This window comes from Argiope bruennichi, chromosome 10, assembly GCF_947563725.1.
Source record: "Argiope bruennichi chromosome 10, qqArgBrue1.1, whole genome shotgun sequence".
NCBI lineage: Eukaryota > Metazoa > Arthropoda > Arachnida > Araneae > Araneidae > Argiope > Argiope bruennichi.
Window position 1 is genome coordinate 12913828 of NC_079160.1, and position 18848 is coordinate 12932675.

The 18848-nt window shown below is 32.7% G+C and overlaps 1 protein-coding gene across 1 annotated transcript in view; it reads left to right on the top strand.

Annotated features, from left to right (window-relative positions):
- The window catches only part of LOC129989219 (cell surface glycoprotein 1-like), a 32493-nt gene that overhangs the window by 685 nt on the left and 12960 nt on the right, over positions 1-18848 (top strand). Inside the window, exons 2-8 of the mRNA XM_056097598.1 lie at positions 2233-2263; positions 3279-3325; positions 12123-12255; positions 13616-13651; positions 13733-13758; positions 14255-14390; positions 16899-16924. Of these exons, the coding sequence (XP_055953573.1) occupies positions 2233-2263; positions 3279-3325; positions 12123-12255; positions 13616-13651; positions 13733-13758; positions 14255-14390; positions 16899-16924 (435 nt within the window). The remainder of the gene's footprint in view (positions 1-2232; positions 2264-3278; positions 3326-12122; positions 12256-13615; positions 13652-13732; positions 13759-14254; positions 14391-16898; positions 16925-18848) is intronic.

Genomic DNA, 18848 nt, shown 5'->3' on the forward strand with positions numbered 1-18848 from the left:
TACATTGCTTTAAAATCGCAGTGCGAAGGAATTTTCCCAAACAAATAATTGCAAGATTTGAAATAATGGATTAGAGATCAAAAAGTCAGTTCTGTAGCCCTCCCGTAACGATGTTTATTTTTGTTGCTTACTAATCGCATACGTGTTTATCGTTTGCCCGTAAATTCATCAAAGTAAAAGTTCTCCTTTCATTAAACGCCAATGATGGCATGCTAACTTTGTTTGAAATTAGATTTTTGGATTCATTTTCATAATGTACTAAAACATATACGCTGGGATAATTTTAATGCAACACTTTTTGTAAAATCGATGTTCAGCAGTTCTGATTTCCCCTTCCCTTTTGAAGTACTTGTTTTAGAAATATAATTAAAAAATTAATTTCTTTTTATCCAAATTGTTACAGACGCAAAGCCAGAAACGGATCAAGTCGCCTTTTGTAATAAAAATCTGTCATCCCGCAAATTTTTAATTAGGAGGTTGATAGTAATAATGTTCTACAATTCGGATGGGAACAGTTGGAAGGGGACCGATGAGTTTATGGAATTATGTAAGAAATTTGACTGAATTAGGCCGCCTTTTTTGTTTTCTAAACTGCTGAAAATCTTAGTGCCGAAACCTAATTTTATGTGTATTCGTTGAAATACCGTAACAATCGTTTGGATACTATTTGATTTATTATAATTTTGTTTCCTACCTTTCATTTGCTGCTTTGAAATAAATATTGCATTATAGGAAAAGGTCCAATAAAAAATACTCTTCTGAATATTACCAATGAAGGAAATGCCTTAAGAACAAGATATGTCGACACTTGCTAATATCTAATGTGTATTTGACTGTACGGAAAATTTGAACAATACATTCTTTTGGAACTTTTTCGAAGGTTTAATAGAAAATAAGCTTTATGAACACGAATGTTTTTTTTGAGCTAAAATATAAAGAAAATATTTCTGCTTTTTAGTTTTTAATTTAATGTTCATTTCTACTAGACCCCTTCACTGAGCATATATAATATATAAAATCTTCAAAATAAATTGGGAAAACCAAAAACGCTACCCTCCCCAGCTGTTGTATCTATTTTGCTAATTTTTATTTAATATGAAATTAAGAATGAATGAATAAACTTTTGTGAATAAGAAGTAATCAAGATTCTTATAAAGGTCGTGCGAAATCATATGAAATGAATTATGGCTTTCTCTCAACCATCGTTCGATTCCGAATTTCAAAGACATTCTTTCAATATTCATTCTCTACGCTGCAGAAATCTTGAGAGCTCTACAGTCATAACGACTCAATAAAATATCTAATGCCTGGATTTCAATTTTCATTTGATATGAAATTTCTTGATTCCTACGTAAGGGATCAAGTCATTTGGACTCTCCATTCCCAGTTTCGAAAGATATTTCAAATACAACTTAGACAGTTCCCCGATTTCAACTATCGGGCGATTTCGACGGTTTTATTTCACACATCCATTTTCAATTTTGCCACTTTTCTCCCATTTTCGTCGCCAATTGTTTCGATTTCTCTCAAAACTAGGAAGTGGTGGGAGACTGATCTTGAAGTGTCTAGGGGCCATGAGCTATCATACAAAATAAAATTTGAAACAGGCCATAGTGGCTGGCAAATTCTGGTGCATTATTTCACCATAGAACATGTGTAGTTAAGTTTTCGTTTTTTTCCCTCGATTGTTTCCAGAATTGCCGGGTGATGGAAGATAAAGGACGTTTTACATCTAGATTTCATGAACTATTGTATGGAACAAAAATTGCCAAATAGAATTAGTGGTTGTGTCTGTGTGTTCGGTTCAATTATTTTCCATATTTTAAATATAGATTTTTTTTAACTCAATTTTTCTAAAATTATCTAGGAGATGGTATTTCACTGATGGAATAAAAATTTCATTAAATTATTCGGTTTAGAGTTTAGAAAATTCTCTGGAAATACAATGTATTGTCATGAAAATAAATGGAAATACAGAATGTTAAAACTCTAGCACAACAGGGATCAGAAATGTCGGTTACACAATTTCGCTTTCGCAAATCTTTCAAGTTAAATAATTGTATAACTTCATTTTAATATATTTTTTCTATCAATGTCATTGAATCCCCAAATAAAATTATTTTTAAGATTTAAAAGTTCCCGAAATTTTCAGTAAAAACAAGATTCTTTAAAAAAAATTAAATAAATTACAGCTGTTATTTATAATGTTTAATGCTTTCTTTCCCTTTTTAGATGGACCCAAACACTCCTGGCTCGTCTAAAAGTAAGTAATTGGTTCATATTTGTTAATTTTTGTGCAAGTTTTGGAAATTTGTCATTTATTAGAACTATTCACTACGGCTCACTTTAATGACTTCTAAAATAAACGTTTGCATTCCGCCGTGATTGTGAAGAGTTTGACTGACCAGATTCTTTGGTCCGGATCTTGATTATAATCGAATTAGATGAATTATTTGCGAATGAGAACAGAGCGAAGTTTGGCGACGGGGTGAAGTAATTATCATGCGGCATTACTCATTCATTAGATCCATTTTATTAGGCATCATCTAACTTCTTCGCTAAACGATATCCCAATGCAGCGGCTGCCAACCTTTTTTTGGCAGTGTGGAGCGCTGGTATACAATAAATAAATAAATTAAGGAGCACTAACTAAAGATACAAGAAAAATACTTCAAACGCATATGCAAGTATGCAATTTCCTTTTTTCTGACCTTTTAGAAGGTTTTAACCACTAGTTTCACATGCGAGTTGCGTGCTCTTATTTCCCCTACTCTCCACGTATTAACACCGAAAATACTTTGTGTAAAATTTCATTGTATAGTTATATAATTTTAGAAAACTTTCACATGCTTTTTATCTCCTGTTGGGTTGGAAACACGTACATAATACGATTCTGAATGGATGTGTGCCAACGATTGCGGAACTTTTTAATTAAAATCATTGTTAGGCGCTAATCGTTGCGACATTTCGTATGTTGCCCATTTTCTGTTGCTAAGTTTCTTCGTTTTTCTATTGTTATAATTTCTCTTACTTTTATACAATCTTCTCATCAAGGCTATTTTAAATGTTATTCAAACATACCTTACTTGTGAATCCCGTTTGCATTTGTGACGGAGGGGTCATAATTTTCATAAGATCATAATTTTCAACGTCAACTAGGATTTTAAGTATGGCAATTGGATTTCATTAGCAGTTACTTAAGAATTATTATAAAGACGATTATTTCTACTTTATATTATAATTTCATATTTCTTAATGTATATTTTTTTTATTTATAGATGGAAATGGAGGAAAAAAATCTCCCAGGAAGGAGGAACGGAAAAAGGTATGACGATCTGTTCAAATTGCTCCATTTTTCTCTATCCTTTATTTTGCGTGGAGTAGATTTGAATGAAGAATGAGGGCAGGTTGAGGAGGAGAGCTTAATGCTAAAACAATCTTGCATGTATAATAAAAAAAACACGCGAAAAAAGAGTAATAGCAATTTGTTTGGTTGCTTATGGCTGTCGTATCATTTTTGAAGTGGACGTCATTAAAAAGGAGATCTCACAATTTGTATATCCTGTTCCATTAGCCAGGTGAACTCGGAGAAGGTCACACTCCTCTGTCTGATGGGCGAATTTCGATGCATAGGTTGATTTTTGACTTTCTTCTATAAGAAGTATAGAGACGCATCGTAATCGTGGAAAAGATTCGTTATCGTGAATTGAATTCAACCATGAAAAATAAAGAAGACTCATTAAATCTGTTATTTTACTCCTGGCTTGTTTATTACTTTCTCATACAAAATATTGCGATTGTTAAAAAATTCGCAATTGAATTTTTGGCAGATCTCCGTCTTTTGAACCTCTTTGAATTCGAAGTATATATTTTTGGAAAATGTCTATGATGAAAATAAAAAAACATCTTGAGCACGGCGATCGAAATTTCGTTTATGGTCTTTGCACCAAATTTATAGATTTATATTAAATTTTGAGCAAACTCTATTCAAAGGAAATCTGTCTACCTGTCTGTTCGAATTTAAGTTAAAGTAACTGCAGAATGGAAAGACCTAGATGGATAAAATTCAGTAAAAAGGTTTAACATGTATAATGTAAACGCCTATTAAATCTTGAGCCAAATTTAGCAAGGATTTGAACAACTGTTGATATGTACTTTCAGAAGTATTTAAAAGCGATAACTCAAGAACGCAATCAATTAAATATATCAAATTTTGTATTTTATATATATATTTAATTGGTGATTTTGATAATATATTGGTGAATATATATTGTGAGTATATTGGTGATTTTGTGACTGCAATGGTGGTTAAGAGTCAAATTTCGATTTCAATAGGTTGGGAGAAAAAAAAAGCGCACCACAAACACAAATTCGTATTTACCTATATTCAGTGATTAATATGTACAAGAGTCTACCGCTCCCCCTGGTAGACTTTTGTATATATTGATCTCCGCATATAGCTGAAGTGAAATATATAATTTTAAAGGTATTTCGCTTTTTTAAAAACAGACATATTTGATCCTTTAATTGCGATTTTGATTCCAAAGAAGGACAAAGCCGGCTTTCAATTCTTTGGAAGAAATCATGCCTTCCTTTTCTAGATGTTGATCTAAGCGGTTTCTTACCAAGTCTTCAAGGAATGAAGGCGGTGATGGCCCAGGCGTAAGGTCTCAGGCCGGAGAGCTTCAGGTACGAGACCCGATTTCCGAATAACCGTCGTGTAAGTGGATTTGATGCACGTTAAATCCTTGCTGGCCAAACAACTCCCCCCCCCCCCCGCTGGAAAAAAATTATCTTTTTTTATATTACAACACTGTTGGAAAATTCCTATTTGGCGAGATATACAGGGGAGAAAAATTAATATAATTGGTTTATATCTTTAGCTTTCGCATAAGAAGTCACAAGAAATGACAAAGAATGAATTACAGTACGCTCCCGAGTATCCGGTTCGCGTTGTCCAGTTTCCTTACTATCCGGCCAAGTTTTCTTCTATCGTAATTAAATGAGACAAGCATGGCATGCCTTGGCAATGTTGACAAGGCATTAGTTTTCTGCTCCGAGCGAGTAGTATCGAGTCTGTGAGCATCTGTTGCGATCCTCCTACGTGTTCCTGATTATAACTGTATAGTATGTACAGTATTCATAAATTGTCCTTGGGGTATATTTAATGTTTCGTAAGTGTATTACAGTGAAGATCACAGAACTTAGGTTAAAATGTGTACAATTTATCTTTTAATTTACTTTTTCTGCAATAAATTTTTGAAGCATGCTGTGCTGTATATAAACATATATAAACTACCAGTACAGAACCTTATATTGAACTGCTTCTATGATTCACCTTGCAACGTTCACATTCTACGTGGCTTGAGACAAATGGAGGGCTTAATAAGAAATGAGAAAATGTCGCGTAGCAGTGAATTTTGGTATAAACACTTTGTCTTCAGGTATTCGTGGGCAAAGAACTCCAGCCTATCCGCCATTTTTGTTACCCTTCCGCCACATTAAGTCGGATACTCGAGTCTACTGTATTTTTCATTTATACGATTTTTAAATTTCTTTCATCTGCTTTGATATTTTACTATTATGTTATTAGCTATTAAGTACTTGGCTTGAATCAAAAAGTATTCTTTTAAAATCTGACTATAACCTGCTATTCCACATTTCTCTGCAAATCGTACAATAAAAAATACCCGAAATTATTTGAAAAAGGAATTTTTACGTCCTAATCATTGACCTAATTTTCCTGAAATGTCAGGTTGATAATTTGCAATAACTTGATGCACATGCAAAAAAGATTAGGCTTTTTAAAAAAGGTCTATTTTTTTTTTTTTACAAGTAACGAATCTGAGGTCTGAAACTAAAATATCACTTAACAGAGAATAGCAGAAATACAGAAACTAATAATTTATCTTTAAAAAACGCTTCTATCGGTGAAGCTTTCTTTTTTCAAATTTCTTGCACGGCATATTGCAATTTGAAAACACCAGAAGATAGTCTGAATGCTTTAGGGAAACACGAGTCATTAAAGATTGAATCCTGTGTGCCGTCAAAAAACACGCAATAAGAATGAAATGTATTTTCTCACGATTTCAGTTATCATTAAGTAGCTAAAAGGTATTGAATTGAAGAATTGGTTATTCGGGTTCCGGCTAAATGGTTACATTTTGAGTTGTTAAAAATAGCAAGCTAAATACGCGGTACTAAAAAGAAATAAAACTTCTTTAAAATTGCCCATGACATTTTTAAATATTTAAAATCCTGTAATATTTGAGAGACAAAGGCTTGTATTTAAGGCCAATGAAACAATTCCTTACCTTTTTGAAAATTTACAACAAAAGAAAAAAGTAATGTAAATAAATACAATGCATCATTTGCCTATGCTGGAAATATCCCAATACTGGACAACAAAGAAACGCATTTCAGAAAATGTGACGCATGTCTAACTTATCAGCAAATAGATTTAAAAGTGAACAATTAGAAGATTCAGATTGAATCACTTGGAATATTCCGATTAAAAGAAATGCTGAACTGTCTTATTTTTAAGTAGGATTTTTTTTGGTTCTCCAAGTATTTATAAAATATAATTTTATCCAAATTGTTGTTAGATCCTTAAATTTGTGTTCTGGCATCAAATTATCGCAATTCGTCAAATAGATCATGTGTGAAAATTATGATTAAGAAGTAAAAATTCCTTATTTAAGTAATTTACTCATTTTGTTATATACTTTGCAGAGAATTGAAAGTGGCAGATAGATTTGAAAAATAAACATTATTTCTTTAATGAATTGGAGTTTTTAACAACCAATGCTACAGTAAAAAATAATTTTAAAAATCAAACAACAACAGTGGGTATTTGCGACATTTAAGGCAATTTCTTTTTCTCGTTGCATTTTTGAATAATTAGCGACTTAAAAAAATAATTCTTTTAGGGGAAAGAGGCAACCTGGTGCGTGTGCATTTTCATTCTATATACGCATGTACATTATTTTTGTATATAATATGGCAGCCAGTCAAAATGAAGGAAGTCTTCTTGTATGGAGCTTCCCGACTCGCTTCATTTGGTTTGCTTTCACAATGCGCGAGCTTCTTATAAGAGTCTGTAACAGGTGCAAAAACTCGCGGGATATTTCATGGTATCTTTGTATTAACTGGAAACGAAATATCAAAGACAATTTAGTACATATTGCAGCACGAAGCAAAGCGTTAAAATACAGCCTTCAAAATATGCTTTTTCATAAAATGCACACTTGATATTTAGTTAGCAAATAACTTTCTCCTTCCTCTTAAGAATCGATAAAATAAAGGATTTTTTTTATTTATAATATGTATCTACAGTAGGATGAGACGAAAATGGCCTTAATTTTTAGATTTTAGTTTAATAGCGCGGAAAATTTGCCTTTTAGGTAATGAAACAATTTTTAAAAATTCCGTTGCAATATTCCATTATCTTGAGATGCAGCTAAGAGCTTGAAATTTGTAAACAAATTGAAATTGGTACTTTTTAAAAAGGATCTTTAAATTTCTTTTCTTATATTTTAGTTTGGTAATAGTGGAGGAAAGTTAGTCTTTAGGTTCCAAAGAATTTTTAAAAATTCTGGGTAGAATTCAATAACTTGAGGTACCGCAAAGAGCTTTAAGTTTGTAAAAATTTTGAGAAAATATTTTTTTTTGAACTTTACGTACGTATAATGTTACAAAAGGGTTTTAAATACATATATAAACATTACAATTAAAAATTATTAATTACAAAATACAAAATTAATAAAAACCACACAAAATTTGGTAAAAATATTTTAATTATGTATTCATAATGATTACAAATGTTATAGCTGCAAATGTTTGTTTCTGCTTCATTTCCACATTAAATTGTCTTTTAAATTTAATTTTCGGCCCATTCTTCATAGTCAACTTTTGCTCTTACGCACCCTTCTCTTACGATTGGACCACAGATATTTTGAGCCAAATCGGCCATCAGTTTTGCAGCTCTTTCCATTGCTTGCATGTGACAAGGAAGCCGAGGAAAGTCGAAAACCCGAGTCCCTTGTATTATTTGGTCCAGCCTCAGATGTCTTCTTTATTAAGTCTTTGAGAGAGTCATGGGAAACCTCTTTTAGCAAGGGTGGTTCAGTTACGTCATGTTCAAGCCATGAGATCAAGTCGATGTATTCTTTTTCAACGGGAATAAAAGTTCTTGATCATATGTTTTATCATTTTAACTAAAGTGTCACATAATTCGCTTACAGAAAGATCCTTCTCTGAAGCAATTTTGAGGTTATGTCTAATATAGCAGTAGCGCTACATTTGTAAGTACTGAGTTCTACTTCAAGCAAATCACTAAATTTTCTAAAATCGGAACACTTCCATATTTGTTTTGTCTTCACCAATTTAGACTGAGCCATTTTTACTGGCAGCAAAACACACAAGCGCGTAACAAATCATTACCTTAATCAGCAACGCAATAGACGGAGCGGAGATGCCAAATCAACTAAACTCGGCAAAGTTACTGATTTGAAACCAGCTCTCTCCTTGTAATTGGACAAAGACAAATCGCGCGTATTAACTCAATAAAATCCGTTACAGCGACGACTTAGTGCCTTGTCAGTGCAATAGTAAGTGTTTTTATACATTTATTCAAATTCAAGGAACACAAAAATCCTTAAAAAGTTGCACAAAGTGTGTTTTTATGAAATTTTAACGTCCTTGCGGCACCTCAAGATGTACTCCAATATTTTTTATAATTTTCATTTATTTTATCTATGCCAAAAGACAATTTTTTTGGGCTTTTAAAAATCAAAAACTGATTTTTTATTCTGCCTAATTTACTGTACTCTATATAAATACACGAGTTCTTAAAATGGATTTAGTTTTTGCCATGAAGCTCAGATGTCTTTCTCGTCATCTCATTGCGGTTCAAAATTACAAGGTCCGTCCCAAAATAGCCCCAGTGTGCTTTACAACGGAACGTTAATATAACTAAACCAAAAAAAAAAAACAAAGCATCACTTTTCCCAGCAGTATTCAGCTCGTTGTGGCACAGGAAAAATATCGAAAGAGTAGTTTAGTATAAAGAGCTCTGTATTGTTATTATGGCCAGGAAACAGTCCTGATCTCATTCCTTTATTGAGAACTTATGGCACAGTTTGAAAACTCTTGTACGAATCCGTCCATCAAATAAAAGAGAACTAATTGAATCTATATTTGTTTCCTAGCATCATGTAATAACAAAGGAAAAGCTTAGGTCTCGCCAGCTCAAAGAAACATCAGTGTGCATCTGTAATAAAAATTAAGGATACCCTTCTAAGTACTGATAACTCACTGCATTCATCAGCGACTAGTGTATCTCGATAATTATTGCCATTCCACTTTTTTGCATTGCAAATATTTTAATTCTATTTTTGTATTGAAATCAGTGTTAAATTGTCTTTAAAATTATATACAAAACTTTGCATTTTGTGAAACGCAACATTTTCTATAAGCATAAAAAAATTAAACATAAAAATTTTTAATTGTGTCCACAATTTTGGCCACCACTGTATTTGTATTCCCCTCTTTTTCCCACCTTCATTATAAGGTTTGGAGGAAATATCTCAGATTCGAGGACAGAGGATTGATTAGAAAAATGGTTCTATCGAGATCCACTATTTATATGAGCATGGTGAGTGCTAAATTTTACTCTTTAGTATGGAGCGGACGTCTGGTTTGCCGCCTCAAGTGTTACCCTCATTATCTGACTATGATTTCAACTGGTCAAGTTCGCCCTGAATAAGCCCTCATCTTGCTTCAAATGGGAATGCTCATACAGCTGATTCATGAAAAAAAGTTTCTTAATAACTAAATATATTTCAATGTATTTTTTTTTCTACAAGGCATTTTTCCATAGGGAATATTTTGGTTAAGTATTTGACCCATAAAATAAATTTGAGGGTATGGGGTGTCCTATTTTCCTAAAATATTAACTCTAAAATACATTAATATGAGAAAATTTAGTATTATCGGAATAGAAAACGGTGAGATATGTATATTCTACGTAGGGATTGCAATACCGAACCAAAATTTCAATACCGATATTCGGTATTTTTTAAATCTTGATACCGGTTTTAATACCGGTATTAGAAATTTTAGAAAAAGAAAGAAAACACAGGTGTTTCTTTGTTTTATTTGTCAGTTTTGTTTGAGAGCGTAAATATCACAAAAAATAATTTGTAACTTATAAATTATAACAGTATATAATCACAAAAAAGTAAAGAAACATCTTATTTATTTAAATCACAAAAAAAGTGTAAATATCACTATTCAGTCTGTAGTACTGTTACAAATTTTTGAAATGTGATCTTAAAAAAACCTAATGCATCAATTGTACTGTCATTAAGCCTGAAAACTAATTTTGTGTAAAAATTACCAGCTGTCGAAAACTCTCTTTCGGCATCTACGCTAGTTGGTGGTACTGTTAGCAATGCGCGATATACTTTTCCCATTACTTCTAAATCCCTCATCTTCAAATAAATCGATTTCCCGTCGGATGGTTTTGGATATAGCTGATTTCTGTATTGTATTTTGGTTCGTTGAAATTTTATTTATCGCTAATTCTAATTTTTGTTCAAGAGACAATTCTTTTTCACTTTCGACAGTAGTGACATCATAATCTTCGATAATTGAACCGAATTCTTCCGAATGTGGATAGGTTTGTGGGTAAAAAATTTTAAGAAAATTTACTCTAAACTTAATCAGATTTGAATTGGTTATTTTCTTTTCTTTTTCATTTTCATTTTTAAAATCATTATAATTATGTAAATACCATAAGAATTTTCTATTTCGGTATGCCTTTCTTCTGTGCGATTTTTCAATGTAATATATATTTCTTCAGATAGTGATGTGTGCTGTTCTTTCAGTGACTGCAACATGAAATTTATTGTTGCATTAGCTGTTAATAAATTAAAATCTCTCCGACATAATGCCTCAATAGTCAGTTTTATTGGAAGTAGAGCTGATACAGTTCTGGATATTAAGTCGAATTCACTATCTGAAAAATTAATTTACAGGTTTAAGTCGATTATTTCTTTTGATTGGATTTCCTAGTTTCAAAAATCGTTCCATCATTAGTAGTAAACTGTTCCAACGTGTTTTAGAATCTAATATTAACATATATTCATTTTTATTTTCAGTTAGTATCTATTTTAGTAATATATCCTTTTTATAGGGGAACGTTTAAATATCTTAACAATTTTTTGAACTTTATAAATTATATTAAGCAATTCTTGATAGGTTTATATTTCATCCTCATTAGCAATATTTTCTTCAACAATTACATTGTCATTATCATCATTGTCAATATCACTCTCACTCTTTTCAAAGTTAGAATCCGAAATTTCTATATCCACAGTATTTGGATTCTTCTGTTCTTTATTTTTTTTGGTATAACACATCTATTACTCCTAATTGAATTCCATGTGCATAGCACAACTGCTGATTTGCACCAACAAACTTTCCAACTTTTTTCATAATTGTTGCTCCATCAGTCGTTATGGATACAATATTTTCTTTCAAGGATAATCCATGTTTCGCTAATTTAGATTTAAGCAATTAAGCCATTAATTAGCTAATTAATTTCGCCCGTTATGGGGACATAAAAACAAAAACGTAAACTATTTTGCTGTGTTCGCGATACCTGAACATATACTGGAGACAATTTTAAAAATTTCCAGTAAATACCGAAAAACCGGTATTTAAACTTGTGAATACCGGTATTGCAAAATTGTCAAATGGCTCAAAATACCGGTATTCGGTATCCCGGTATACCGGCATTGCAATCCCTAACTCTACGCGTATAAAACGATTACCAAAGTTTTTTACTAAGCTTCTCGGATCTGATTCTTAATATAACAATTAAGATAAACCAATTTGCTATTGCCAGAAATGAATTTAATTTTACAGTTAGACTAATATTTTCTTAAATTTCATTGCAAACGCACGATATTCTTCAATCTATTTATTTTTAATAGATATTCGATTTCATTCTTCGCTTCTTATAAATGGTTTTTTTAGGTTTGTATGAATCTGTTGTTAGGCTAATGTAGACTGTTGCAATCATATCCTAAATAACTCTGTTAAACATTCCGTTTCAGTTCCTTAAAAAAGGTACCGGAAAAATGGCCTACAAAGCCAGTGGAGCAACAAGACCATCTGCTCCACCTATTAGTTTCGAGCCACATAGAATAACCGACAGACCTGTGGAGGAGCTTCCACCAGTTATGGAAGGTACGTTATTGTCCATATTCTCAAATTTTTTTGAAATTCACCATAAATCATGTTTCAAAAGGGAGGAATTCAATATGTTTCTCCATCTAGGTCCTTCCTTGAAGGCTATATTCCATTATCAAGAAGGTAGGTTTTATTAGTCTTACTTGAAAGTCAGATTATAATGCCTCTTCGATCTTTAAAATGTATAGTGAAACAGTACAATACCAACTTTCTATAATAGGATCTTATTGACAGGAATACGAAAGTAATTTCCTACTTGAAACGAAAATCTCAAAATATTAAATCCATAGAAAAACTATTAATAAGGAATTCAATATCCTTTTGTGAAACTACCTTCAAAGTTAAGGGACGGCTACGATGGCCTGGTGGTAAGGTTTGGGCTTCGGAACCTCAGTTTTTTCGGGTTTGAGACCGAAAACCAAGATTCCACCGAAGAACCGTCGTATAAGCAGGTCTGGTGCATATTAAATCTGTCAGTCCTGAACGACTTCTCGCTGGTGTGACGTGAAATTCGGAGAGGGGTCTGCCAATTCCGGTGTCATACTCGTCATCTTACTGCTGTTCAAAATTACAAGGTCCATCCCAAAATAGCCCTAGTGTTGCATTAAAACGGGATGTTGATATAATTAAACTAAATAGTGAAATTACCTTCAAAGACCACCATATCTGCACCAAGAATGCTCGCTTATTCATTCCAGCTTCCCAGGTTAGCCATAATTCCATTTCCAACCCCAAAGTAGTCGGTAAAAGTTAACGATTTAGGAACGAACTCCAAACTCTTTCTGCATCATTCGTTGTTAACTATTATACATTGAATCGTTAAAAAAATGCTTCATATATTACTGTATCCAAAAATAGTTTATGGGCCCATTATTTTTTTATTCAGGGCAAAATATTTCGCTACCTTCGACATATTATTGGTATGTCCTTTTCCTACAGGTGCATCTACATACATTTCGTCTAAAAACAGCTTCAACCTCAATAGCGAGATTTTGAAATGTCCGAACCGTTCGCTCCATGTCGTGGTATCTCCTATATGATTGCATGCACATCGTGGAGACCCTTCTCATAATTATAGTTATTTAATAGATAGGAGTTGGTCCCATTAATAAGAAACAAAGAGTATTAAATGATTTCGGCCTTGGTATTATTAGTTTAAGTCTGCCAGTCACTGAATTGCACGCATCAAAATATTCCAAACATGAAATTTTGAGGATATTCAATTTGTCAGATGTTATGTTCTTCCTTTAAAGTTCCATATTAAATATCTTATTTGTTATTAATATCATTTATTCATACTTTAGCAATAAAATAATTTTATTCGGATCTGACAATGGTAATTTTTTTATAATTGTAGGGGGAATTAGGACTTCGCCACCAGTTGGACCCTCACGTAAGTCTAATTATTACTGAAATATTCGTTTACTAAACTGTTAAATAAATGACAGTAAAATAATTCTTTTTCTCATTACAGACTCGCTACCTGGTCCCTCCCATGTGGTAAGTACTTTTAATCACTTTATATGTTTTGCAAACCATTGCAGACCTTTTTTTTCTTGAAACTTTAGGAAATTCGCTTTTGGTTGATTACCGTGTATGGTAGTGACTTATTTGTTATCATTTCAGTTTAACTTATCTAATTCCGTCCCATCCAGACACTTTTTATTTTAAGATTGAATACTGGAATCTTTGCTATCAATATTTTTGTGGATAGTCTTGACTACTTTCCCAACTCTTCCAGTTCTTGGCTTCTTTTAATGAAGAGAAAATTATTTAAATGTCATGCAGAAACTAAAAGAATACGAAAGGCATTTTTCGTTCTTCTACTGTAACTCTTTATGTCGAAGTATTTTCTTCGTAAACCGCAACATTTCTTGAATCTTTACAAACACCATTTTATCACATTGCTGGTTTAATAATTTGTCTTCTGCAAGCAAATTTATGTGTATATAGTGAAATGACAATCTATTTAAACCTAGAAATTTTTCTCTTTCAGCCGGTACAAGGCACTAGTAGAATAATCGAGCCACTACAAATTTTGGCTCGATCTCCCGAATTCAGACCTGCCACACCCGAACCCAGACCATCACCACACGCCATTGACTCTCCACCCCAGGAACCCTCTGCAAGCTGTAAGTGAGAAATTTGGTTTTCAGCCTTTTCAAATTTTTTAAGACAAGCTTGATCTGTCAAGTAATTGGAGATCTAATAATATGTAGGCTACCGAAGACATTTTTATTGTAATGTTGAATTATTTTTTTACTTTTTTTTTTCCCAAGTACTATTAGGGAAAATGTAGCAGCTGTTTAATACAATACAGAATTCTTAAATCTTTGCAAGGCATTGTTTTCCTAGGAAATTACAAATAACGATTGAAAGTTTAAATTCAATACAGTTATAAATGTTCGTTGTAAGCCCCTTCAAAAATGCAAACGATATCAAGATGCGGTGTAGAGGAGGCAAACATTGTTGGGGTTCAGTTCACATAAAATAGTATAATAATTTCATATTATCATTATATATATCACAAACATTTCATATAATCAAATACATGCAGATCTGCATCTTTGCTTCATACTAGACATGGGACCTGGTGGTAAGGTCTCCGCTTCTAAACTAGAATGTTTCAGGTTCCGAACCCGATTCCACTAAAGAACCGTCGTGTAAGCGGGTCTGGTGCATGCTAAATCAGTCGGGATTAAACGTCCTCCCACTGATGTGGTGTGGGAGTTTGGAGAGAGGGGTAACGGCTCGGATGTCCTCGTCATCTGATTGCAGTTCAAAATTGACACTGCCGTCACAAAATAGCCTTAGTGTGATTTGAAAAGTGGGACGTTAATATTAATAACTCACACTAGACATTGAGAAAAAACCGTGGGATGAGTTACCGCACCGCTCCGATATCCTTCGCATTTTTGAGGGAAGGAGGGGAGATCACATTGAACAATTTTGACTTCGTTGAATTTAAACTTTCAACCGTTAGTTTTAATTACCGATGAACAGCGAAGCTGTACTTTATATTCTTTAATATCCCAATTCTGCCGGTCTATTAAATTTATAAACAACCTGCAGTATTGTTTCCGAAGTCTTCCGAAGAATCAAAATCTTGTACAACAATTTTTTAAGGGAATCGAAATGGAATATTGAGTAAATATTTACGCAGCTGTTATTCTGGTTCGTCTGAAAGAAGAAACATGACTAAATCAAATAATGCATTTCTTGCAAATTCTCAAGATTTCTTGAAACTTTTTCGCAACGATTTAATCAAAATTCTAAAGAATAAAACGAGAATGTTACTTTTATCTGAAGACAATTTAGCCACGGCACATAAAAGTAACTTTTTGAAACCATTATTTTACTCATGGCTTGTTTATTACTTTCTTGTATACGAAGTGTGACGCGAATGTATATAAACGTCAAAGATATTCAAACTCAAGATTTTTACGAATCTCCAAGTTTTACCCCCCCCCCATGTCCGCCTGTATATTTGTCTGTGACAAAGATAACTTAGGAAATGCGTTGAGATAAATTGATGAATTTGTACGGACTTTACACCAAATTTATTGAATTTGTATGAAATTTTGTTGGAAGTGCGCTTAGAGGATTTCTGTCTCCCATTTGTTCGAATGCAAGTTAACACGATATACGCAAAGCGGAGAAAGCTAGATAGTTAAAATTAGGTACATATACTGACCATCTATAGTTCAGCAACCTATCAAATTTTCAGCCAAATCCAAGGAGTTGACTGTTCGTCTCGGAACTTGGCTGTAAATGCGAAGACTCAACCACATCGAATTTGGTAAGGAATTCTGTGACTACAAATGCAGTGTTGGGAAATTTTTAATTTCATTCGGTTTGGACAAACGCGTTGAAAACACGAATTCGAATTTCGGATTCTATTGAGCGCATGGCAGGAATTAATTGCCAAAAAAACACTTCGAGGATTACACGATAGATTCAGTAAAAGTACTAAATGTAAGCCAAATTTTAATCTTTCGTAATTATTGTACACTATTTCTATGCAAAGTGTTATCTGGGATAACACCTGTATTGTATGCGAGAAAGTTTTCTTGATCCCACTCTCACCAGCTATACTGTTATGAAAGTTTTAACTTGTGTATCAAGCAGTAATAGTCTATGCAATTGCATGTACGTTACGGTAAAATGCCCTTTGGTCTGTACATCATGAATACACTGTGTGTAATATATACGATACAGCTGCGTCCTTTAGATAACGATTTGGTTTGGCATCACCCTAGTGGGCGAAAACACGTATTAGCATATTTCTTGTGAAAGTACCACTGGATGGCAATCTTGCTTTCAGCATTCCGACTGCATTGACTCAAGACTAATTTCATATAAAATGAATCGCATACCGATGAGGTTAGTATGTTAATCTCGGCTTAAGCCATACTCAATTTTATTCTTCCATTCTGTAACATTGAAAGCTGCTTAAGAATGGGAATATTTAATGATTATTTTTCAAGGGATTTCTACTGCTATTTATAGAAGTTACGAGGCATTAAACCCAATTGATTGGATTTCGATTGATATTTTTGAATAACGATTTTGTTCACATTAATTTAAATTTCCCATTTGAAAATTTTAAGTTTTAAAAAATTTATTTCTTCTTTCCACAGGGGCTACCATTGCTTCCTTGCGAGAGGTATGTAGCAGTTTCATATACTTTTTTTAATAAAAATTGAAGCATTTTATGAAAGCCTGTCTTTGCTTTTCGGAATACCACAATATAAACAATAATATTACGTAAATAATAAGCAAAGTTTCATTTATTTGAATTCAGAAAAAAAAAAGCTTATTACTCTACTCATTGAAATGAAAGGAATTCGAAAGAAATGTTTAACTGATACTTGTAATTGACATCTCTACTATAAAATCATTATTTAGCGTCATTTAACGGACATTTATAGTAATTTAAAACAGTATTGATTCGTTTAGTTCATTTTGAAGTATTCAAAAATTTATCTGGACTGTTAAGTCAGTTCAGTTAAGTCGAAATTCATATATGTAATAATATTTCAAAATCTAACTTCAATTCTTATTGTCAACATTTTATCTTAATTTAGCTCGTATTAAATTCTAAAATGTTCTTATTCCCTGATCCAATTCCACCTTTATTTATTTAATTCAACACGAGTTCTAAAATTGCTAAAGTCAACAAGTTCCCATGCTCCGAATCAAGGGATAAAAAAACTGTCAAGCCAAGCGAATTCTTTTAAAAAGACATCTGTATTTCCTTATTTTAAATCAACACGTGTAAAGAAATCCCTATCAGAATCTCATAGTATAAATATCGGGGAAAATATTTTCTTTCTCTCTTTACGCTCATCTGCTCTTGCATCGCTTGTGAAGGGACGCCAATCCGTTAGTGCTTCTTGTATTTAAATTATGCTTCCGGGTATGAAATAAAAGCAAAGTTTAAAAAGTGAAAGTATCTTTCTCTCTTCGGCCTCTGCTTAAAAAATTATGCTCGCGCGTGGGCGCGCACACGCACACGCACACACATGTGGTGGTAGTAGGGTGTATATGTTCGACTTTCACGAAAATGCAAATATCTTATCCCCAACGTTAAAGCACTATAGGGACAAGAAGTACCCTCCATTATCGAGTATTCAGTGCCATTAGCATCTTTCATATAACTTTGTTCCAGGTTCCATAAATCTCTGAATAGATATAAATAGTTAGATTTCTTTCAAATTTGTTGTCATCATGCGAAGAATTATAAACAAAACAGGCTGCAGCTAACCAAACACAAATAGTTTGATAAATAACAGATAGCAGGGAAATATCTGCAATTTATGAAATTATGGCACAATTTAGACATTTTATATCTAAGCTGCGTCTTAATGGTGGCTTAAAAATTTTCTGTAAACCTTTCAATTCAACTAAAAAAAACGTTTTTTCTATTTTAGGAGATTACAATGTATCGCCAAGAAATAAAATTCTGGCGAGAGAAGTATGAAGAGTCACAAAACCACATAACTCGACTAAAGGTATGACATTTTATTTGGCGTTTTATCATTACTTTTCATTAAAAATTTTTTTGCAGTTATTTTTTGTGGAATCAAATATTTTTATTTTATCTCTGTGAAAAGCTTATAATGATTAAAATAGCAAATAATTAAGATGAATTGAATGATTAACACAGCAAATTCCTGAATTGTGGATGGAATTTATTATACGATGTTATGTGCACTTGTATAACTGATGTCGGGAAAGTTAATCATGAGACCTTATTTTTTTTGTTTTGATAGATGCCTATAGCATGAAAACGTGTTATCCATGTTTTAAAACAACTTAATTTATATTTCAGGGTAACGTTTTCATGAGGGAAAAGTGCCAAATTTTCTGAGCTTAATAAAATATTTGATTTCCAGAATAACAGGAATTTCTTAAACATAATAACAGTTAAATTATTTCTTAAGGGTTTAGCACATTAGTGAAATTTCCTCCTGACAACAAATAAGATCAAGCCTTTTTTTTTATCGCAACCGCATTTTTTCTCGCTGAAATGGGTAAAGAGAGTTTTTCCGCTTATCAGAATGTTCACTCTTTGAAGCTGAACTTGG